Source organism: Mobula hypostoma, chromosome 7, assembly GCF_963921235.1.
Source record: "Mobula hypostoma chromosome 7, sMobHyp1.1, whole genome shotgun sequence".
In the NCBI taxonomy this organism is placed as follows: Eukaryota; Metazoa; Chordata; class Chondrichthyes; order Myliobatiformes; family Myliobatidae; genus Mobula; species Mobula hypostoma.
This window is the reverse complement of record NC_086103.1, coordinates 22636099-22660103: the sequence shown is the minus strand read 5'-3', so window position 1 is coordinate 22660103 and position 24005 is coordinate 22636099. Positions and strand designations below refer to the sequence as shown.

The 24005-nt window shown below is 40.3% G+C and overlaps 1 protein-coding gene across 1 annotated transcript in view; it reads left to right on the top strand.

Annotated features, from left to right (window-relative positions):
• The window catches only part of fat2 (FAT atypical cadherin 2), a 190602-nt gene extending 167966 nt beyond the window's left edge, over window positions 1-22636 (top strand). Inside the window, exons 22-24 of the mRNA XM_063053141.1 lie at window positions 3712-3865; window positions 6853-7424; window positions 19622-22636. Coding sequence (XP_062909211.1) covers window positions 3712-3865; window positions 6853-7424; window positions 19622-20127 — 1232 coding nt within the window. The 3' untranslated portion in view covers window positions 20128-22636. The remainder of the gene's footprint in view (window positions 1-3711; window positions 3866-6852; window positions 7425-19621) is intronic.
• The last annotated feature ends 1369 nt before the right edge of the window (window positions 22637-24005 follow it).

Here is a 24005-nt window from a genome sequence, read left to right as displayed (position 1 = left end):
AGCTGTGATATGCTGGTGCAACCCATCATACGACGCTCAATGGAAAAACATTGAGGAGAGGATACTTTCCATCCCCATACAGGCAATTTTGGCTGATAACAACCTACAAAGTTACATAAATACTATTGATAACCCATGGATGAAGTGGACCCTTAAATTATGGAAAACTATTATAAAAGAATATAAACTAGAGAGAGACATTGCAATTCTTAAATGGTGCGCGTATGACTCAGATTTTACGCCGACTAAACTGGATGCTAGATTTAAGGACTGGACAGCTAAAGGAATAACAGTTGTTTGCAATATAATGAAAGAAGGAGCACTGTTCAGTTTTGAAATGCTTAAAGAGAAACACTTATTAGAAAAACAAGACTTTTATCGATATTTACAGATGCCATAGTATGTTAATAGGACGTTAAAAATGTAACCAGAGCAAGTACATGTTTGATAGAGCTATTTACAAAAGCATTTAATTCAGACAATGGTAGTAGAATAATTTTTTAGATTATGAGAACACTCAGTCCTCTTTTATTGTCATTTAGAAATGCATACATGCATTGAGAAATGATACAGTGTTTCTTCAGAGTGATATCACAGAAACAAGACAGACCAAAGACTAACACTGACAGAACCGCATAATTATAACATATAGTTACAGCAGTGCAAAGCAATACCATAATTTGATGAAGAACAGGCCATGGGCACAGTGAAAAAAGTCCTGAGTCGATCGACTCCCGAGTCCCCGATAGCAGGCGGCAAAAGGAAGAAACTCCCCGCCATAAACCTCCAGGCACCGTCAACTTGCCGATACCTTGGAAGCAGCTGACCCCAGCCGACACTGAGTCCATCCGCCCGAAAACTTCGAGCTTCTGACCAGCCTCCCGAGCGCCATCCTCTGCCGAGCGCCTTTGGCCTCTCCCCGGCTGCTGAAACAAGCAAAGCCGAGGATTTCGGGGCCTTCAGCTCCAGAGATTCCGGTTACCACACAGTAGCAGCAGCTGCGAAGCGGGCATTTCAGAAGTTTTCCAGATGTTCCTCCGCACTCTCACGTCTGTCTCCATCAAATCAGAATTATGCACGGTCCCCTACTTGACAGATAACAGATATTCATCACCGAACTGGCTGCGCGCTCTGCCTTCACGCCGCCATCTTCTCCCCCCTCCTTTCAAGCGTGTATAAGGGTTTGTCAAATCTTAAAACACATTCGACTTCATACATTAAAACAAAATGGGAGAAGGAAGGAGGGATAATAATATGAGGAAGACTGGACAATAATTTGGAGGTATCAATGGAAGTGTACCAGTTCACAGAAATGGAGGAAGTTTGGGTGGAAAAACTTGATAAAGTATTTTATTACACCCTCTCAGAAATCCCATTATGATGGTCAGTCAGTGGGTGCCGTCCCGAATCCAGGGTAGGCAGCTATGCACCTCTATCTTCTTCGATCTTGCACTCATTTTCTGGCCTCAGCATAACTCAACCAGTCCATTGCCTCACATTATCGTACCAAATGGCTCACTGCCTTCCTCTTTCCCTCTTTCCTTCTACCAATAACAATTTCTGCAGTCCACCACCTCTTAACAAATGCCCAGCATATTCCAGCTTCCTTTTCTGCACATTCTTCAGCAACTCCTTTTCTCTCCTCGCTCTCTGCAACACTTCCATATTACTGACCTTCATCACCCATCTAATTTTCTGCATTCTCCTTAAACACCACATTTCAAACGCCTCCAGTCATCGTTGCGCTTCCTTGCATAAGGTCCACGATTTGACTCCATACAACAGACGGCTCCAAACATAGCACTTCCAAATTCTACAACGCAGCCCAAAGTCCAACCTCTTGCCACACAGCACGTCACTCAGGCTCCAGAACGTTGATCTTGCAATCTCAATTCTTCATCTAATTTCTGTATCACATTTCCCGTCCTCTGTGACCATCTGTCCCAAGTACACAAACTTCTTGACTTGCTCTATGCCTACGCCGTTAATTTTGACACTGATTTTGGGAACTTCTTTCTTCTGTGATACTACCATCATCTTCGTCTTTGCAGCATTTATTTTATTATTATCATAGTAATCCCCCTGTTTGCTGGAGAAATTGTGGAAATCAAAGTGCAAACCATTATCAAATTTTCTGGGAATGGCCCGTTATCAAAAACTTGGAGTGGGATACACAATGCCCTACAAGATATCTTTAAATGTGAAATGCCCTTGGAAAGTAGGACCATATATTTTGGGTATATACCTCAAGAATGGTTGAAAAGAGATAAATATTTAATGAATATACTGCTGGTGGCTGGTAAAAAGACCCTTACCAGGAAATGGTTATCACAGGAGAGCACAACTTTAAATGTATGGATGGAAATTACAATGGACATTTACAAAAAGGAGAAGATAACATCATCTGTTAATCATAAGTTGGAACAATTTGATTCATACTGGGAAAAATGGTTTAACTACATAACACCTCATAGGCCTGATTTTATTCTCACAAGTCAATAGACAATAAGTGCAGGAGTAGGCCATTCAGCCCTTCAAGCCAGCACCATCATTCACTGTGATCATGGCTGATCATCCACGATCAGTACCCTTTTCCTGCCTTCTCCCCATATCCCTTCACTCCACTATCTTTAAGAGCTCTATCTAACTCTTCCTTGAAAGAATCCAGAGAATTGGCCTCCACTGCCTTCTGAGGCAGAGCATTCCACAGAACCACAACCCTCTGTGTGAAAAAGTTTTTCCTCAACTCCATTCTAAATGGTCAACCCCTTATTCTTAAACTGTGGCCTCTGGTTCTGGACTCCCCCAACATCGGGAACATGTTTCCTGCCCCTAGCGTGTCCAATCCCTTAATAATCTTATATGTTTCAATCAGATCCCCTCTCATCCTTCTAAATACAATGAATATGTTGTAAAAAAAAAGATCAGTCCCCACTTTGTACATAGTTTTCTTCTTTTGATTGTTCTTTCTTTTCTCGCCTTTCTATAAGTGTATACGTCAGATAAATATTATGTGGAGATTTGTGACAAATATAACTATATGATATATATGTACAGGATCTGAAATACATCTTATGGAAAGTTTTGTTTGATGATGAACTTCAATAAAAAATAAATTACAAAAAAAAACAAACTCTGATTCAGGGCTGATAAACCAGTCAACCCACTGAATTGATGCTAGCTTTTTATAGATCAATCATTTCAATTTTCCATTCCCCTTCCTTATTCCTAGGTGTTTACAAGATGATTTCCTCAAGTAACTTCCTTTGGAAATGTAAATGCCACAACCTATAGACTCATGCTGAAGGACTCTACAACTCATGTTGTATTATTTTGTTCTTTTTTTTATCTGTACATTTTGTTGTCTTTTGCACATTGGTTGTTCGTCCATCTTTGTTGTGTACAGCTTTTCATTCATTCTATTGAGGGTTTTTTTTGTATTTAATATTAATGTTTGCAAGAAAGTGAATCTCAGGGTGGGGTATGGTGACATATATGCAATTTGTTACTGTGAACTTTGAATAAAAGAAACAGAATGCCGGAAGAACTCAGCCAGCAGATTGTTGCTCCAGATTCGAGCATCTGTAGAGTCTTGTAACTCCAGCTTGTTGGAAAGGTTGGGATGAAATTAGCAGAAAAGGGAAAGAAGGCTACTGTAGTGCATCTTATAACAAAATATGTAAACATTATTCTCTTATTTTTTAAATCCAGGATATTTTTGCAAGTGTCCAAAGAACATTCTTGGTGAACACTGTGAACTGATTAATCATCCTTGTCTGTCAAAGCCCTGTTTCAATGGTGGCTTTTGCATTCCACAGAAGAGTGGCTACCTGTGTAACTGCACAAAAGGGTTTTCAGGACCAAGGTAAATACTGAATTATATTCCCTGGCTGTGTTCCTTCTACCTCCCTATTACTGAAGAGAAGAGCCATACATTATAACATACGAAAGAACATCTCTCTCACATCTTTGGCTTCAGGCTATATCTGCTTGAAACAAAGCACTTCATTAAAAAAAAAACAGCATGCTCTTTGTATGCTCCTCGCCTGATAATCATGCTAAATGCTTGTCTAAACTCTGCATCATCTTACAGGGCCCATCAACTCTTAATCATTCCAAACATCCCCCTTTATGAAGTCACTGTATCTGATCTACCCGTAGCAAATTCATGTGCCAGTAGATTTTTTTCTGCAGATTGGCATCATTCATTTTATATCTCAAAGCCTGTTCTTGCTCAACTGCCTCATTTCTTGGCACTGACTTACAGTGAAGTTTATTTATTATTTCTCACCAAGATTTTTATAATTCTCACCTCCTCCCCCGCCCCCCCCCCGCCAAACTGTGGAAATAGCTACTTGGACAGTAGTGCTGAAAAGCTTCTCGGCAGTGAAGATGTCATTTAATACTGTCTCTTATATTTGATTCCATTTTTAATGGTATACAGAGGAAGTAAATACAGGTCATTTGGCACAATATGTTAAAGTTAAAGTCTGTCCTGAGCCTTATAGGCTCATCAGGCTGGTGCTTATGCCGGTTTTGGTGGCGTGAAGCGACTGAGAGTACGAGACTCCCCCCGGTTAGGACGCGAGGTTAACCCCCAGCATTTTGCCAGTACCCATTTTCAGCTGGGTGGGCTGGAGCAGTGTGTGGTAAAGTGCCTTGCTCAAGGACACAACACGTTGCCTCGGCTGGGGCTCGAAGTCACGACCTTCAGATCGCTAGTCTTAACGCCTTAACTACTTGGCCACGCCACTTATAATATGTCTATGGTCACATATATGAACTTTCTCTCACCTTCATCTCTATAGCATTCCATAAGACCATAAGACATAGGAGCAGAATTAGGCTAGTTGGTCCATCAAGTCTGTTCTGCCATTCAATCATGGTTGTTTTGCTAATCCTTTTCAATCCCATTCTCCTGTCTTTTCTTCGTTTTCTTTGATGCCCTTACTTATCAAAAAGCTATCAAACTCTGCTTTAAATATACCCAATGACTTGGCCTACACAGCTTTCTGCAGCAATGAATTCCACAGATTCACCACCCTCTGGCTAAAGAAATTCCTTCTCATCTCTGTTATCAATGGACCTTCCTCTATTTTGAAGCTGTGCCGTCTGGTCCTAGATTCTCCCTTATAGGAATTATCCTCTCCACTTCCACTCCATCTAGGCCTTTCAGTGTTCAATAGGTTTCAATGAGGTCCCCCCTTCATTCTTCTATGAGCTCAGAGCCATCGAGCACTCCTCAGACATTGACCCTTTCTAATCATACTAAATGTTCTTCATGAACAAGAGAAAATCTGCAGATGCTGGAAGCCCAAGCAACACGCACAAAATCCTGGAGGAATTCAGCAGGCTAGGCAGCATCTATGGAAAAAAAATATATAGTCGACGTTTTGGGCATCATCTATTCAGCATCTTTTTTTCCCCTCCTGTCCTGCTGAAGGGTCTTGGCCCAAAAAGTCAACTGCACTTATTTCCACAGATGCTGCCTGGCCTGCTGAGTTTTTCCAGCATTTTGTTTGTGTTGCCTAAATGTCCGTCTCTTGCTTTCTCTCAAATGTATTCTCTTTAACTGCTACAATCCCCATTTCTCACCACTAACTGTTTCACTTAACTTGATCTGTTTGTGATTATTTTGCACTTTTTCCCTCCTTTTCTCACTCACCTTCAAGTCTTCATGCCTTCATGCCTGTCGAATTGAATCCCTTAGCAAATTTCCATAGATCTCCTGCTTCATCACAGATAAGAAACAAGGTTCTTCAGTGTTTACTGAAAGCTGACCCCTCAAGATTTAGTGAAACATAAAGTAATTTTTCAATTGAAAGTCACAAATTTTAAAAGGAAGAGGAAGATAATGTTATTTCCTGTCTGTAAACAATTTGTCTAGATCAGTATTAGTCATAAGAAAATAGGATTAGCCATTATAAATCAGGATTGGAGCAGCATGGAAGTTAGTGGTACATGCATCACCTTACAGCGCTAGCAATCACTGATATGAGGTTCAATTCCCGCCACTGCCTGTAAGGAGTTTTTACCTGCTCCCCATGACCTTGTGTTTATGTGGTTTCCTCCTGGAGCTCCACATTCGAAAGATGTACCATTAGGGTTAATGAATTGTGGGCACGTTATGCTGGCGACAGAAGCATGTTGATGCTTGTGGACTGCCCAGCACTGTCCTCACTGATCTGGTCTGGCACAAGATGATGCATTTCACTTGTATGTTTGAGGTACCTGTGGGAAATAACCTTCAAGATCTTTAATCTTTGATTATTCTGAAATTTATCCAATCTGAAGTGGCATCTTTCCCAGAAAGATTAGGCTGCTTTCCTCTGTGATTTGCTATTCATGGCTTTCAATTCTGTTTTAATTTTTTTTTAAAGCAGTGCAGAACAGGTCCTTCTTGCCCAATGAGCCACACTTCTGAGCAAACCCACCTATTTAACTCTGGCCTGATCACAATGAGGAATTAATCTACTAATCCATATGTCCCTTGACCTTGGAAGGAAACCGGAGCACCAGGAGGAAATCCACATGGTGCACGGGAAGAATGTACAAATTCCTTACAGATGGCACAGAATTGAACTCCGAGCTCTAATGGCATCACACTAACTGCTATGTTGTGGAGGATGTCACCGTCCAAGTTTTCTGTCTTCAGACAATACAAAGCAGAAGTCATTATGCAATAGGGTAATAATGCCCTGGTCCATTTTTCCTCACTTAGCCCAAGGGAGCTCCTCTAAGTCTCTGACCAGGCCGAGGCTGGCAAGGAAATTTTTTTGGTAAATGATTATGTTAGATTCCCAATGTCGCCTCCAAGAAGGCTCCTGATCGTGCTTTGCTTTGAATTTCCAGGTGCAACGAGGATGTCAATGAATGTCTGAAGTATCCCTGCTTGAACAACGGGAGCTGTGAGAACATCGATGGTTCCTTTAACTGCAGCTGTGCACCCGGATACACTGGACCGTTGTGTGAGGTTCTGGGGAATGAGCAGTTGCGCAGCTCGCCACTGATCAGCAAGTACGAAATCATTGAAATAGTAGGGGCAGTACTGGCCATCTGCATCTTGGTTGCCCTCTTTGTCGCCTTCCGTAAGTTCAAGTCCAGGAAGAAGAAGCAACCCACCTTGAGTGTCCTGGGCAGCAATGAGCTTTCCAAGAGCGAAATAGCCAAGCATGCTTGCTGTGATTCACATTCATCGGCGCTCATCCCTCTCAACATTCTCAAGGGTTCCACTTACGACTTAAATAAAGACTCCTGCCGTGGGTTTGGACCACAGGTTCAGCCAGATCTCAACACTTTCACTCCAACCCACAAGGGCAGGCCAACCGTGGTGTGCAGTGTGGCTCCAAACCTGCCCCCTCCTCCTTCGTCCAACTCGGACAATGAATCTCTACCAAAAACCACCTGGGAGTGCGAGTACGAGGGTAAGAGAATTCCGAGTTTCCTCCTTTGGCTTCTTTCTATTGAGTCAAGTTATAAGCTTAATTATTCTCATTAAGGTTATTCTCATCAGACAAGTTAGTTGATCTAGAGTGCAAATGGCCTGTATAGATCAGGACATTTCCAGAATTAGTACATTCAGTGGTCATTTTATTAATATATATTAATGACTTGGATGAGGGAATTAAATGCAGCATCTCCAAGTTTGCGGATGACACGAAGCTGGGTGGCAGTGTTAGCAGTGAGGAGGATGCTAAGAGGATGCAGGGTGACTTGGATAGGTTGGGTGAGTGGGCAAACTCATGGCAGATGCAATTTACTGTGGATAAATGTGAAGTTATCCACTTTGGTGGCAAAAATAGGAAAACAGATTATTATCTGAATGGTGGCCGATTAGGAAAAGGGGAGGTGCAACGAGACCTGGGTGTCATTATACACCAGTCATTGAAAGTGGGCATGCAGGTACAGCAGGCGGTGAAAAAGGCGAACGGTATGCTGGCATTTATAGCGAGAGGATTCGAGTACAGGAGCAGGGAGGTACTACTGCAGTTGTACAAGGCCTTGGTGAGACCACACCTGGAGTATTGTGTGCAGTTTTGGTCCCCTAATCTGAGGAAAGACATCTTTGCCATAGAGGGAGTACAAAGAAGGTTCACCAGATTGATTCCTGGGATGGCAGGTCTTTCATATGAAGAAAGACTGGATGAACTGGGCTTGTACTCATTGGAATTTAGAAGATTGAGGGGGGATCTGATTGAAACGTATAAGATCCTAAAGGGATTGGACAGGCTAGATGCGGGAAGATTGTTCCCGATGTTGGGGAGGTCCAGAACGAGGGGTCACAGTTTGAGGATAGAGGGGAAGCCTTTTAGGACCGAGATTAGGAAAAACTTCTTCACACAGAGAGTGGTGAATCTGTGGAATTCTCTGCCACAGCAAACTGTTGAGGCCAGTTCATTAGCTATGTTTAAAAGGAAGTTAGATATGGCCCTTGTGGCTACAGGGGTCAGGGGGTATGGAGGGAAGGCTGGGTTCTGAGTTGGATGATCAGCCATGATCATAATAAATGGCGGTGCAGGCTCGAAGGGCCGAATGGCCTACTCCTGCACCTATTTTCTATGTTTCTATGTTTCTATTAGGTACACTTGTACACCTGTGCAATAATGCAAATATCTAATCAGCCAATCATGTGGCAGCAGCTCAATGCATAAAAGCATGCAGACATGGTCAAGAGGTTCCGTTGTTGTTCAGACCAAACATCAGAATGGGGAAGAAATGATGATCTAAGTGACTTTGACCTTGGAATGATTATTGATGCCAGACAGGGTGGTATCAGTATCTCAGAGACAGCTGATCTCCTTGGATTTTCATGCACAACAATCTCTAGAGTTTTCAGAGAACTCCTGCACCTAATAAAGTGGCCACTGAGTGCAGATGCTGAATTACTCAATCTTGTAATAGGTCAGTGAAGTGGTTAGAATAATCAAATGGGTTTAAATGCCTGTAATCATCTCTAAGCCAATCATGCAGCATTCCAACATGCTATAATAGGTGGAGCAACATTAATTCATGGACTGTGATGCTTCATGAAGAGGCCAGTATCTTAGCATACCTGGACATGGCATTAAATATTGCCTTGCTAACATTTTAAAATAATTTTTCTTGGTGTGCTTGTGATAAAATGCCATATTTTGTTAGATTTAAAATGGTGCACAACTCTTGTATTTAAGCTCAAATAAAATAAATTGCCTAATCCAATCTTAATGGGCAAAAAATGCAATTTGATTTTAGTAACATGACTAAGATTGAAATTTGTGGGATGCCTTTAAAACATTCTCTACTTTACTGTGATTGCCCACAAGAAAATGAATCTTTCTTTCTTTTTAAATCTTTTTATTGAGTAAGTATACAAAAAAGGTAAGCCATATAAACATTAATACAATGTTAAAGTATAATAAAATTCCAAAAGATATCAATACCAAAAAGAAATTACTACAAACAATGTAATTTAAACATAAGAAACCAAGATAACATAATAGTATACTAAATTTTATATATATCAATGGAAAAAAAAAGAAAAAAAAACCCCAAAAAAAACCCACCGTGCAGCTAACTAAAAGCAAAGCAAAGCAATGGGCTAACTTGAAACCAAACAGAGTTAAACTTAAAATCACGTCCTCAATCCCGACCTCCATTAAAAACAGTGAAAAAAAAACAAGAAGGGTAAATATTACATTAAATGAAAATATCGAATAAAAGGTCCCCAAATCTGTTCAAATTTAAATGAAGAATCATAAAGGTTACTTCTAATTTTCTCCAAATTCAAACATAAAATCGTCTGAGAGAACCAAAAAAAGGTAGTTGGAGCATTAAGCTCTTTCCAATGTTGTAAAATACATCTTTTCGCCATTAAAGTAAGAAATGCAATCATTCTACGGGCTGAAGGGGAGAGATTACTAGAAATTTTAGGTAGTCCAAAGATAGCAGTAATAGGGTGAGGAGAGATATCTATATTTAATACCTTAGAAATAATATTGAAAATATCTCTCCAAAAAGTTTCCAAAGCAGGGCAAGACCAAAACATATGAGTTAAAGAGGCTATCTGCCCCGAACATCTATCACAGAAAGGATTAATATACGAGTAAAAACGCGCTAACTTATCTTTGGACATATGTGCTCTATGAACCACTTTAAATTGAATTAGGGAATGTTTAGCACAAATAGAGGAAGTATTAACTAATTGTAAAATCTGCCCCCAATCATCCACAGAAATGGTAAGCCCCAATTCCTGTTCCCAATCTACCCTAATCTTATCAAATGGAGCTTTCCTAAGTTTCATAATAATATTATAAATCATAGCCGATGCACCTTTCTGACATGGATTAAGGTTAATTATCGAATCTAAAATATATGTAGGAGGAAGCATTGGAAAGGAAGAAAGTATAGTACTTAGGAAATTTCTAACTTGTAAATATCTAAAAAAATGTATTCTTGATAAGTTATATTTATTAGATAATTGTTCAATAGACATAAGGGAACCATCTAAAAATAAATCCAAAAACCGTAAAATACCCTTAGTCTTCCAAGTTTGAAAAGCGCGATCCGTAAAAGAGGGAGAAAAAAATATGTTACCTAAAATAGGAATCGCTAACCCGAATTGATTAAGATCAAAAAATTTTCTGAATTGAAACCAAATGCGCAAAGCATATTTAACTATCGGGTTAGAGACCTGCTTAAGACGTTTCGAATCAAAAGGGAGAGAGGAGCCTAAAATAGAACCAAGTGTATAACCCTGAACCGATTGTAATTCCAATGCTACCCATTTAGGAATAGATAGTATGTCCTGGTCAAGTAACCAAAATTTCATATGTCGAATATTAATAGCCCAATAATAGAATCTAAACTTAGGTAATGCTAAACCTCCATCTCTCTTAGCTTTCTGTAAATGTATTTTACCCAGTCTCGGATTCTTATTCTGCCAAATAAATGAAGAAATTTTAGAGTCAACTTTATCAAAAAAAGATTTTGGAACGAAAATTGGTAATGCCTGAAACACATATAAAAATTTTGGCAAAAAAAACATCTTAACCGCATTAATACGACCAATCAAAGTTAAATATAAAGGAAACCATTTAGATGAAAGTTGAGTAATATGGTCTATTAATGGTAAAAAGTTAGTCTTAAATAAATCTTTGTATTTACAAGTAATTTTAATCCCAAGATATGAAAAGTAATTATTAATCAATTTAAATGGAAATTTATAATATAAGGGAAGATGTTTATTAATCGGAAAAAGTTCACTCTTACTAAGATTTAATTTATAACCTGAGAAAAGACCAAATTGTGCTAATAACTCTAAAACAGCAGGAATGGATCTCTCAGGATTAGAAATATATAAAAGTAAATCATCAGCATAGAGTGATAATTTATGGGACTTTAATCCCCGAGTTATCCCAGTAATATTTGAAGATTCTCGAATAGCAATTGCAAGAGGTTCTAATGCAATATCAAATAATAGGGGACTAAGAGGACAGCCTTGTCGAGTACCACGAAAGAGAGGAAAAAAAGGTGAGTTTAAAGAGTTAGTACGAACCGAGGCTACAGGGGAGTGATATAACAGTTTAATCCAGGATATAAATCTCAAGCTAAAATTAAACATTTCAAGCACCTTAAATAAATAAGGCCATTCTACTCTATCAAAAGCTTTCTCGGCATCTAAAGAAATAACACACTCAGGAACATTTTGTGAGGGAGTATAAACGATATTTAACAATGTACGAATATTATAAAAAGAGTAACGACCTTTAATAAAACCCGTTTGGTCCTCCGAAATAATAAAAGGAAGTACTTTTTCTAGTCTATTTGCTAATAACTTAGAAAAAACTTTAGAATCAACATTTAATAAAGATATTGGTCTATAAGATGCACATTGAGCAGGGTCTTTATCCTTCTTTAGTATTAGAGAAATTGATGCTCTATTAAAAGATTCAGGAAGTTTACCAAGTTTCAAAGAAGCCTCAAAAACCCTACCGAGCCAAGGAATCAATAAAGAAGCAAAACATTTATAAAATTCAACGGTAAACCCATCAGGGCCAGGAGCTTTCCCCAGATTCATAGAAAAAATAACATTCTTAATCTCATCCATTGTAATGGAAGTATCTAATAAGGAAGACATATCCTGTGAAATCTGAGGGAAGTCTAACTCATCTAAAAAATCATTCATATATTTAGAATCTCGAGGAGACTCTGATTGATATAAAGAAGAATAAAAATCATAAAAGGTTTGATTAATCCCCACATGATCCAGTATCAATCGATCATTTTGGTTATAAATCTGATTGATTTGAGATTTAACATAATTAGATTTCAATTGATTAGCCAGCAGCTTGCCAATTTTGTCACTGTGAACATAAAAGTCACTTCTTGTTTTCTTTAATTGGTTTACAATCGAGGACGAGAGTAGTAAACTGTGTTCCATTTGAAGTTCAGTTCTTTGTTTATATAACTCCTCAGAAGGAGCCATAACATATTTCTTATCAATTTCTTTAATCTTGTCCACAATTACCATCTCCTCCTGCTTCTGTTTCTTCCTCAAAGCAACAGAATACGAAATAATCTGACCCCGAATATAGGCTTTAAAAGTGTCCCAAAGAGTGTTAACCGAAATATCTTCTGTATGGTTAATTGTAAAAAAAAGCTCAATCTGTTCATTCATAAAATTAACAAAGTCCGAGTCCTGAAGCAACAGCGAATTAAAACGCCATTGTCTATTATTCGGTATATTGGCCATAATTTTAATAGAAAGCTTAAGTGGAGCATGATCCGAAATGGTTATAGAATCATAATCACATTTAATCACTGAAGGAATAAGACGAGAATCAATGAAAAAATAATCAATTCTTGAATAGGAATGATGAACATGTGAAAAGAAGGAAAAATCTTTTTCCTGAGGATGCAGAAAACGCCAAATGTCTGTCGACCCAGAATCAGAAAGGAAAAAATTAATCAGATTTGCAGATTTATTAGGTAAAGTCCGTAAAGGAGCCGAACGGTCCAAAGCTGGAGACAAACAGGTATTAAGATCTCCGCCCCAGATCAATGAAAACTCGTTCAAATTCGGAAACTGATCGAACAATGATTTATAAAATTCCGGACAATCCATATTAGGAGCATAAACATTAACCAAAACTACTTTTTTATTAAATAGTAAACCACTAACCAATAAAAATCTACCGTTCGGATCAGAAATAATATCCTGTTGTATAAAAGTAACTGAGGAATCTATAAAAATAGAGACGCCTCGAATCTTAGCATTGGAGTTCGAATGAAATTGTTGTTCCTTCCAGAATTTGAAAAAACGTAGTCTGTCCCCCCTCCGTACATGGGTCTCTTGTAAAAATAAAATTTGTGCTTTAAGTCTCCGGAACACTTTAAAAACTTTTTTCCTTTTAATAGGATGATTAAGACCATTAGTATTCCAGGAGACAAAATTAATAATGGACTCCATAAATCCTAAAGTCAACCCACAACAAGGAGGATTGACGATAGGCGCGACCCACAAACCCGGAGAGGAAACAGAACATACAAAAGATACCGGGAAAAAGGACGCAACCAGTACTTCAATAATGTATATAGCCCAAAGAGAAACAAACTAAAACGTGAAGCCCCTCCCACCACCCCCCACCCCAAGACCCCAAGGCAAAATCTAAAGCAGACCCGCCAGAAAGAAGCAAGCACTAAAACTACCCCCGTGACTTCCGGTATACGCTCCCTAAAAAAAAGGTATAAATATGAAAAAGGATCAGCTAATTGTAAAACAGTAAAAAAGTAAAAAAAAGGTAGCTCAATTAAAATACACACAGAACAGAACAAAAGCCGGAAAATATATATTAAAAAAAAACCACAATAAACCTCAAACCCATGAATAGACACAGCAACAAGAAACAATAAGATTATTGACATAGAGTGGTTATAAAAAGCAAAACAGAATAAAATTTTTAAAAAACTACAAAATTTAAGGCCACACAGGAAATACGTAAGATGACAAAAGGGAAGTAACCACCCAGATCCCCTGGGAAAAGAAAGAAATGACGCAGTTAAAAAGAAAGTTTAGCAACCATATTAAGAAATCAAAAGTAAACTTTTCTGCCCAAATAGGACACGAAAAAGTTAAAACCAACCAATTCACAGCCTCCGATCAACGGAGATAATTAAAAAAAAAACAATGAAGATGTTGAAGAAAATGAATCTCGGGGTTGTAAGACCATAAGACATGGGAGCAGAATTAGCCCATTTGGTCCTTTGAGTCTGCTAAGCCATTTCATCATTTGATCCATTTTCCTCTCAGACCCATTCTTCTGTCTTCTCCCTGTAACCTTTCATGTCCTGACTAATCAAGAACCTATAAATCTCTGTCTTGAATACATCCAATGACTTGGCCTCTGCAGTTGCCTGTGGCAACAAATTCCACCAATTCCCCACCCTCTGGCTAAAGAAATTCCTCTTCCTCATCATTTCCATTCTAAATGGGCATCCTTCTACTCTGAGGCTGTTCCCTCTGGTCCTAGACTCCCCATATAGGAAACATCCTCTCCACATCCACTCTATCTAGGCCTTTCAATATTCGATAGCCTTCAATGAGATTCCCCCCCCACCCCCTCCTTCTTCTGAATTCCAGCAAGTACAGGCTCAGAGTCATCAAATGCTCCTTGTATGATAACCCTTTCTTTCCTGGAATCATTTTTGTGAACCTCCACCGAACCTTCTCCAATGTCAGCAAATTCTTTTCTTAGATAAAAGGTCCAAAACTGCTTATAATACTCCACGTGAGGCCTTGCTAATCTCTTATAAAAGCTCAGCACTAGAAACTTGCTTTTCTATTTACTTCAAACATTCAATGTGAGAAGCTTAGAACCAAACTTGTCTGAACCTGCAGAACAGATTCCAACAGCAGCACTGAATCAAAGACAATTCCCATGATACCAATCTCTGCAATTAAATAAACAAAGTGTGGGCCTGCTGGTATGGATTGTGGACATTCTATGTTGGTGCTTTATGGGCAGCCCTGAGCTCATCCCAAGGTCATGTTAGTTAGGTTTAGTCAGGTTTGTCAGGGGTTGCTAGAACGGTATGGCTTGAAAGGTCAGAAGGGCCTACTCGGTGCTGTATCAATAAACAAACAAACAAACAAATAAATAAATCTGAACCTGAAACAAAATATATTTGCATTTTGAAATAAAGGACAAAGGGAACCATTTTTATCCTTGCATTCTGAGAGATATCCTGCTGGAATAAGGCTTTATAAGGCATTGGTCAGAACACACTTGGACCATTGTGAGCAATTCTGAGCCCCTTATCAAAGAAAGAACTTGCTGATTTTGGAGAGATTCCAATGGAGATTCGCGAGAATGATCCCATAAATTAAAGGGTTAACGTACAAGGAGCGTCTGATAGCCCTGTCTTGTACTCATTTAAGTTTAGAAGGATGGTAGGGGGTGGGGGGAGATTGAAACCAATTGATTATTGAGAGTGATGTTTAGAGAATGTTTCCTATGGTGGTGGAATCTAGGACCAGAGGGCACAGCCTCAGAATACAAGGATGTCCCTTTAGGTAACACGTTGAAGCTGCACCCTCTCTAACATGCTGGTGGAGAGAGTTTTATTTGGGTTTTTAGCGCTGGAAATAGTTACATTTGAACACGTCTCATTAGCTGGGCAGCAGTATGGTCACATTGTTAGATCCCGAGGGAAACCTAATTTCCCTCGGGATCAATAAATTATGTCTATCTATCTATCTAGATCAGAGATGTACCAGCAGTTTATGGTCAAAATGACAGTAAAAAGCGACTTGACTTGACTTGATGTGGAGGGTGATGAATCTGTGAAATTCATTGCCACAAATGGCTGTGGAAGTCACTAGGCATCTTTAAAGCAGAGGTTGATGGGCGCTTGATTAGTAAGAGCATGAAAGGTTACAGAGAGAAGGCAGGAGAATGGGGTTTAGAGGGACAATGTATCAGTTGTGATGAAATATCCCAGTTCTGCTCCTATGCCTTATAATTAGTTTACCCCACTGATTGTGACCCAGTTCATGAACCTAAGCATTCACTATCATCAGAACCAGTTTAAACACCACTGTGTACCATTTGACAAATTCACAAACAAATTTACAGAGATACTTTGACAGCGACTCCCAATCTCTTTAACTGCAGCTTCCAAGAAAGATAAGGACAAGAGATGGATGGAAATGCCATCACCATCCTGAATTAGATGATCTCACCCTTCCTACTAAATCTGGAAATTTCTGCTCAAGGGCATTGTTGGAGAACTTTTATCAGAGGACCTGCTGCGGTGTATGAACCAGGATCTTGCCTGGATTAATGAGTTTTAAGAGGAGGTTGAGCAAACTTGGAGTGTTTTCTCTGCAGCGTCAGAGGCTGTTCATGCTCTATATCACCTTCCCAAGAGTAACTGAAAATGGATAATATTGCTAGCCTCTTTTTTTTTTATTAAGTGCGATCGTGAACAATAGCCAGATCAGAAATGCTGATCAAGTCAACTAGTTCCCAAAGAGAACTCCGATAGGCCAATCAGATGGTTCACTGCTGCTCAGCGATAGCAAGTAGGTAGAACAGGCACAAGGGTCACTAGTCTCTGTACCCCAGAAACACCTGAGCAGTGCGGCAGAGGTACGTGCTATGCATGACCTGATCTGAAAGCATCATGTTGACTCATAACAGATCGTGTTCACGGTGGAACAGCTTAGTCAAGGATGGGGTGATCAGCACAGATGGACAAATTATACCTCCACTACCCCGAAAGCCTTGCCAATTGCTTCTAGAACAGGCATTCCCAACCTTTTTTAATGCCACGGACCGATGCCATTAAGCAAGGAGTCTGTGTATCCCAGGTTGGGGACCCCTGTTCTACAATAATACAACATTTCCAAATCCGTTTTTCTGCAGAAGCAGAACAACTGTTTCTTCTTGGTTTTAGTCTCTGTTAAAAGTGACCCTTGGAATTTGACAGAGTCAGCTACAGGATGAGGAAGAGTAGGGATCTCTTATACAAGGGAAAAAAATTCTAACTCAGCAAAGGTCAAGAAGATGAGGAAAAATTTGCATTTATACAACTGTTTTGAAACATTCCTAAGCTCTTTCCAGCAAAACAAAGTGCTTTCAAAATATACTCATCAGGATAATGTAGGAAACATATTGAACCCCACACAGAAGGAAGACTGCTTTATTTGGAACTCTCTCCATTAGGTACAATTCTGTGCTCAAGTCTTGGGCACCAGAGCTATGTAGTTAGTTATCTTACACATGACTACTTAGTTGTTTGCTAATTAGCCAGTGCCTTAGAGTCAAGGATAACTTGCTTCCACTCAGTTCTGAGGTGGCTGATGAAGCCCGAAATCCCAGTCAGGAGCTCCCTGATCTTTGCTTTGATAAATTCAAGAGCCATGGGGCACTTACAACATCTTGGATATTTTTTTGACAGTTCTTTAATTGTTTCTGCATCATTATTCCACTCCCCACGGCTCTTGGTGTTCACTGTCTTGCCTGGTCAGGTCCTGTTGACAAATTGGAACTCTTCATCGTCTGTATGAACAGAAAAACAGTATTGAAAGAAGAGGGAAAAAATGTAAAGAACGGAATAGTGAATATTAAATAAAATATACAAAGCAGAAAATAAATCAGACATTAATGTAAAAGATGTACAGTACTGTGCAGAAGTTTTAAACACGTACTGGGGTGCCTAAGACTTTTGCACGGTACTGCATTTGTCAATGTGGAATGGAGAGCAAGATGCGAATCTGACAGGAGCGAATGAGATTGGGAATGGTGAGAGAGGAGTGCTGCGGGAGGGGTGTAGGGCTCGTAGCAGAGAAGGAATGCCAGCATAGGGGTTGGGGCTGGGGTTGGTGTGGGTGAAGACATGCCCGACCCTGAGCCACCAGGCAAGGTAATTTAATTCCGAACAATTGGTCTTTTGATCATTACAGAATGTCCCTCTGGTGCTTCCTGCTCCATTCCCTCTCCCTTCCCCTTTTCCCAACCATGATTCCCCCTCTCCCTGCTCCCTCCCACTCTCAGTCCACAGTAGAGACCAATATCAGCATCAGGTTTATATTCACTCACATATGTCGTGACTTTTTTTGCTGCGGCAAAACAGTGCAATACATAAAATTACTACAGTGCCATGCAAAAGTCTCAGGCACCCTAGCTAGATATATATGTGCGTAAGACTTTTGCAGTGTACTATAAATTTTAAAAGGGAAACTTTTTAGATACTGAACAAAGAAATTAAGGCAGAATGTTCAATACAAACTGGACTACAAACATCTGGGATTTTTCAGGCCTTTACAACTCAGTGTGATACTTGTGGATATGTCGATAGAAAGGGCAGATTGGTTTATGGGGAAATATTGGAAAAGTTGAGTTTTATTACACTGGAGTCTAAAGGCTTATACCACATGGAACACTGCAGCTCAGCACAGGCCCTTCAGCCCACAATGTTGTGCTGACCTGTTAGCCTATTCTCGCGGCTCTCCTTTGGTCAGAGTCGACCATGGATATTGCATCCTAGCTGTCTACATATACGCACGCCAGGGCAGTATGATATGGAGAGCAAGCTGGTGCTGATGAGTCAGGCTCCCCCTCTCCATGCACTGATGAATCGAAAGGCATGGCACAGGCCGACACAGTCCGGCACCAGTGGCCTTCCCATAAGTGAGTACAACTGAAAGGCAGCAGAGGTTCGAGATCAGCGCTGTCCTTCTCCTAGATGCCAATTCCAGCTGACGAGCTGTGTGTCCGAAACGACTGGCTTCAAGGCACCAGTAACCTTCCTTTGCCTCTTCTGCTGTCGGTAGACATGGAGCCACCAGGTTTTGCAGCTAAGCTACACATGAAAGTCAGAAGCTGGCCTTGGTTGTCAGAGGCTATTTGAGTCGCAACCATTGGGAGCACTAAATAGGTAGTGCAAGCTTACCCCCTTTCCCGCCCCAGCTGTAACAACCTTTAGGAACCTGCTCTAAGATCAATCTAACCCTTCACTAGGACATAGACCTCCATTATTTTATCATCCTTGTGTTCATATAAGAGTCTCTTAAATGCCCCTAATGCATCTACATCTACCATCATCCCCGGCAACGCGTTCCACCCACTCACCACTCTCTCACCACTCTGTGCAGTCTTGTTTTTTCTGCGGTGCACACAAAATGCTGGAGGAACTCCACATCGGACAGCATCTATGGAGGGGAATAAAATGTCAGCTTTGTGAGCCAAGAACCTTGATCAGGACTGGAAAGGAAGGGAGCAGAAGCCAAAAGAAGCTGGAGGGTGGAGGGGTAGGAGTGCCAGCTGGCGGATGATGCGCAGGATCAAGTGAGGAGGAAGGTGGGTGGGGAGAGGGGGATGAAGTAAAAAGGGGATAGGTAGAAGAGGTAAAGAGAGTGAAGAAGATGGAATCTAATAGAGAGAGCAGTTGATAAACAATCGTTTTAATCGCCTCCATTGACCTGCCTGACTTGCTGAGTTCCTCCAGTATTTTGTGTGCGTTGCACAATATTTCCAGCATCTGCAGAATCTCTTGCGTTTATTCTTTCTGCAATGCCTGGTGATAATTTGCGTGGAGGTAAATAATTACATTAACATTTCTTCTTTTTTTGAAATTTCAGTCTACCATGGTGACCCTCCAGTCTGGCCACCGCAGCCCGAACCCCCAAGAACACATGAATACCCATGTAATGAAGGAAGGGTGGAGAATCTCCAACATCCCATGGGCAATGAACATTTTGACACCTTCGATGGCTTCCCATTCCCCCTGGACAACCGCCCGAAGTGGAGCAAGCGGGCACCCCTGCCACCACAGTACAACGATCAGGGGCTGGAGGACTTTCCCGATGGCAGTCCGATGCCTTTGCTGCCGTCCCGCTGTCAGAACGAATACACTGCCATCAGCTACTACCCGGCGGAGCTGCTCAAGGCCCAGCCGCCGGGAATTCCCCCTCAGCCAGGGTACCAGAAGGTCCACGTTCGCCTCAGTGTTGCCCAGCCATCCTATGCAGAGTGTGGGCCCATGCACGCCCAGGGCATGACGCCCCACTTGGTGGTCCCCACCTGCTATGAAGACTCTGATCTAATGGAGAGTGACTATGGCAGCTGCGAAGAGGTGATGTTTTAATGTTGAGGACTTCTTCACGACTCTTATCATGCACCTTGACTTTTCAGAGCCATGGTCTGGAAGATCACCCTCTCAGACTCAATGTAGGTCTGAGTAGAAAGGGTAATTCAACACCCTCTGGACAATGGGGGTAATTATTAGTGTCCCAGGCTGACAGGTCCTGTGACCATGAGTGCAGAGCTGCAGATTGGGCATAACATTGACGTTGTACGGACGTTGTCCAACTGAGAAACATCCCGTCGAAGACTGCCAGGAAACTGAGAAAACACATGCAATATTGTAACAACTTCAGATTGTAAACTTTGAGATTGTGAAAATTTGGTCTTCTGAGTACTATGCAACTATAATCTATCCCCAACCACAAAAGTATTGAAATAGTAAGAGTGTGGAAAATATTCTGTATGCTGTCTGTTTGCTAATGGATATTTGCATCAGGTATGCTATTTGTGGTTATGCACGTTTGAAAATATCCTGAAAGCAGGTTTAAGACTTTTCATGTTTGACTGTCACAATTTGAATTCAGCATGTTTTTGTGTGATTGGTTTGTGATGATGTTTATAATGTTGCAGTTGATTATAGCTCCTTGTTAATTTTACATGGGGCCTGAATGCAATCAGTGACAGTCTTTACCTTGGATACAATCTTTACTTTCAATCTACCTGACCAGGGAATAAACGTTGGTCTTATAAATTCAGAGAGAAATGACTCCATTCCCCAAGTCTTTATATCCCTTCATGCATGCAATTCACAAAAATAAGCATTAATTATTAAACATTGCCTAATTAAAGGTAAGCCTTATTTATTGCTTTAAAAACAGGCTTCCGACATAAAGGACAAAGATGTGATAGAGCAGATGTATTACTGTCCAATATCCATTTCAATCAATTGGCCACTGAGCGAGTTATTCATATGTGTGGGAACAGGTTTCTGAGATGTGGAAAACATTTTTATAAAAGGAAAGGATTATATTTGCATACAAATTCATCACAGAGGTGTAGTTTAGGGAAATACAGGCATATTCCTGCATGTCGGAGCTGATGAGAGTAGATAACAGTGAGAACCTCTGAACCTCAGGGAAAAGTCACAAACAGAATGAGCTTCAAACAAGTTAGCTGAAGAAAAAGGAGTTCCCACACAAGAGGGTAAAGTTATCATCAGAAATCTGATAATATTCTAATGTGCAACACACTTTAAAAAAAGTGGTGTCTTCTCCTTTGCCTGAGGGAGAGGAGTATTTGTGCATTCCTAGATACTTGATAATCCAGAATTTCTCTCAGCCTTGGAGGAGTCCCTTGCTGCTGGCTTGGGGCACTTTAGACAAAGACTCAACTCTGGCCTCCAGTAACATCAACTCTGGCTCTATGTTCTTGGTTCATATCCCACCTCAAACATCTAGGCTGACTTAGATGAGACATTGAAAAAGAACCTGTCCATTTTCTGTTCAGTAGACAAGATGGTGGCCACACTATGGAATTAAACTCAGCATCCTGACTAATACTTATCCCTAACTCAACATTACTAAACAACATTGTTTTGCGATCAATTTCTGTTAGAAGAGTAACTTTTGTACAATTGGCGGCTGCATTTCTTGCTTTTCACAGTGACCACATTTCCTAGTTGAAAGTTATCAGGCACTACATAAAAGCAAGCTTTTCTTTCTTTCTATCTTTCTTGCCCTGACGAATGGTATTATACTGGATAAAAAAATGGTTGCACTATCTACATACTCGAAGAATTACTGTTCAGAACTTGGTGTATCAAAATAAAACTTTCTTGAATCTAGATTGATGCAGAAACATTCAGTTAATGTGTCCTGGATTTCAGTTTCAACAACTGGCATCTACAGTTTTATTATTGCACATTAAACCAAGACTTCTTTAATGTAGTACAGCCTATGGTTAGTATTACACACTGTCAAAGGCTTGGACCTACAATATATGATATGCTAGGATCATTTATATTCATTGCCCTCCATTCCATTCAAACCACTGGCCTCAATTAGGCTTTGAATGTAAAGCGGTCTCCCCTTATGCTATAGTTTTCTGCCTGAAGACTGATGTATAAAATTGGCTATTGTGTTTGAAGGCCACAAGCTAGAGACTGTCTTTCAAAGTTGTATATTTTATGAAGGGGAGGGAGATCTTGAACTGAATTCTGTGTCTGCAAAGGTTCATAACAAATTGTTCTACACCAGAATGAGTCTTATATGTGAAGGTGATGCAGAGTGATCAACTACCAGAAAGAGCCAAATTGCTGGTCAAGCTGAATCTAGTAAATGTGATTTCAAAGTTGTAGCACATCTTCATTCTTGCTGGTATCATTATGCTAAAATGTGCTATCTAAACCATTTTAATAAAATGTGAGCATATTGCCCAGTCAGGAGTGTTAAATATACTATATAATTGTAACAGTGTGTTGTACCGCATCCACACAATTCAGCAATGAACAATATGCTGACTTCATTATCTAGCATATTTGGCATCATCAATCTCTAGGCATGTTTTATTTGTGTGGCCAGTGTGTAACATATTGTTTCTCTGTATGTTTGTAAAGAAAGTGTTTCTTTCTTTAAATTTTGTAATAAATTCAATAAAATGTGTTTTTATTTTGATTACAGATCTTCAAATTCTTGTTTTTTTATTTATTCTATTTTTCAATAAATGAATGACTCAACACCAGCAAATCCTTTGCTTATATACAGAAGGAAAGTGAGGAGATAAGTGCTTATACCTTACGTAAGTGAGGTAGATGGCAGCCAGCCTGGGGAAAGTGTTGGGGGAAAAAAAAAAGCAGGGATGTCAAGTCCTGCAAGAAGACTACAACCTTGTCATAGGGTTTGGAGGCTTGCGTGCCTCGATGACCTAAAACGCTATATTGGCTGGAATCAAGGCCTTGTGCTTTGACTCTTGATAGGGTCACCCATGCCAAATGGCCAGACTAATAGAGGTCTACCGCTCCTCCAGATTTGGGGGTACACCTCAAGTCTAGCAATCCTGACTGTCCAGATAAAATTTGTTACAGAAACAGCCTGCATCTATACCAGTATGTGATGATATTCCTGAGTCTCCACCCGGGATCGGCATGACTGACAGTGGTGAAAACCAAGAGGGTGCTATTGGCACGGTGAATGAAGTCACCCTGAACCACATTCGGGGTGCATTAGGATGGCTAAGGACAGAGAGAGATGGAACACCTTCATTGTTGCCTGAAATGCCAGCTGGCGTAACAGGCACTTGAATGGAAAAAAAAGGATGTCCAGTAAGGTCAGATCAGTAAGCTTTGTGTCAGTGGTAGGGAGTTATTGGAAGAAATTGTAAGAGGTATGGATCATGTACAGAGGCTGATCAGGAATAGTTTGTGGGATTTTGTGCAGGAGAAATCCCACCTCGTTAATTTAATTGAGTTTGTTGAAGAAGATTGAAGGTGAGATTGTAGACATTGTCTATTTGGACATTTCAGAAGGTCCCACATAGCAGACACAATAGAAGATTAAAACACATGGGATCTAAGCGGATTTGGTAAACTGGATTCAAAACTGGTTTGGTGATAGGAGGCAGAGTGCCATGATGGAAGGTTACTTTTCTGTTTGGAAGTCTGTGGCTAGTGGTGTATCAGTCCAATCAGTGTTGCGATCTCACTTGCTTGTGATATACATTAATGAATTGGACCTGAATGTAGGAGTATGATTAGTAAGCTCGTGGATGACACAAAAGATAATGATGTTGTAGATAGCAAGGCAGGTTACCCAAGGCCTCAGATGGAAAGATGAGTGAAGCACAGGCAGATGTAATTTAATTCTGATGTTATTACAGCTCAGAGCATCGGAGTTTGGAATTCTGTCAGGAGCTTGTACATTCTTTCCGCAACTGTGTGGGTTT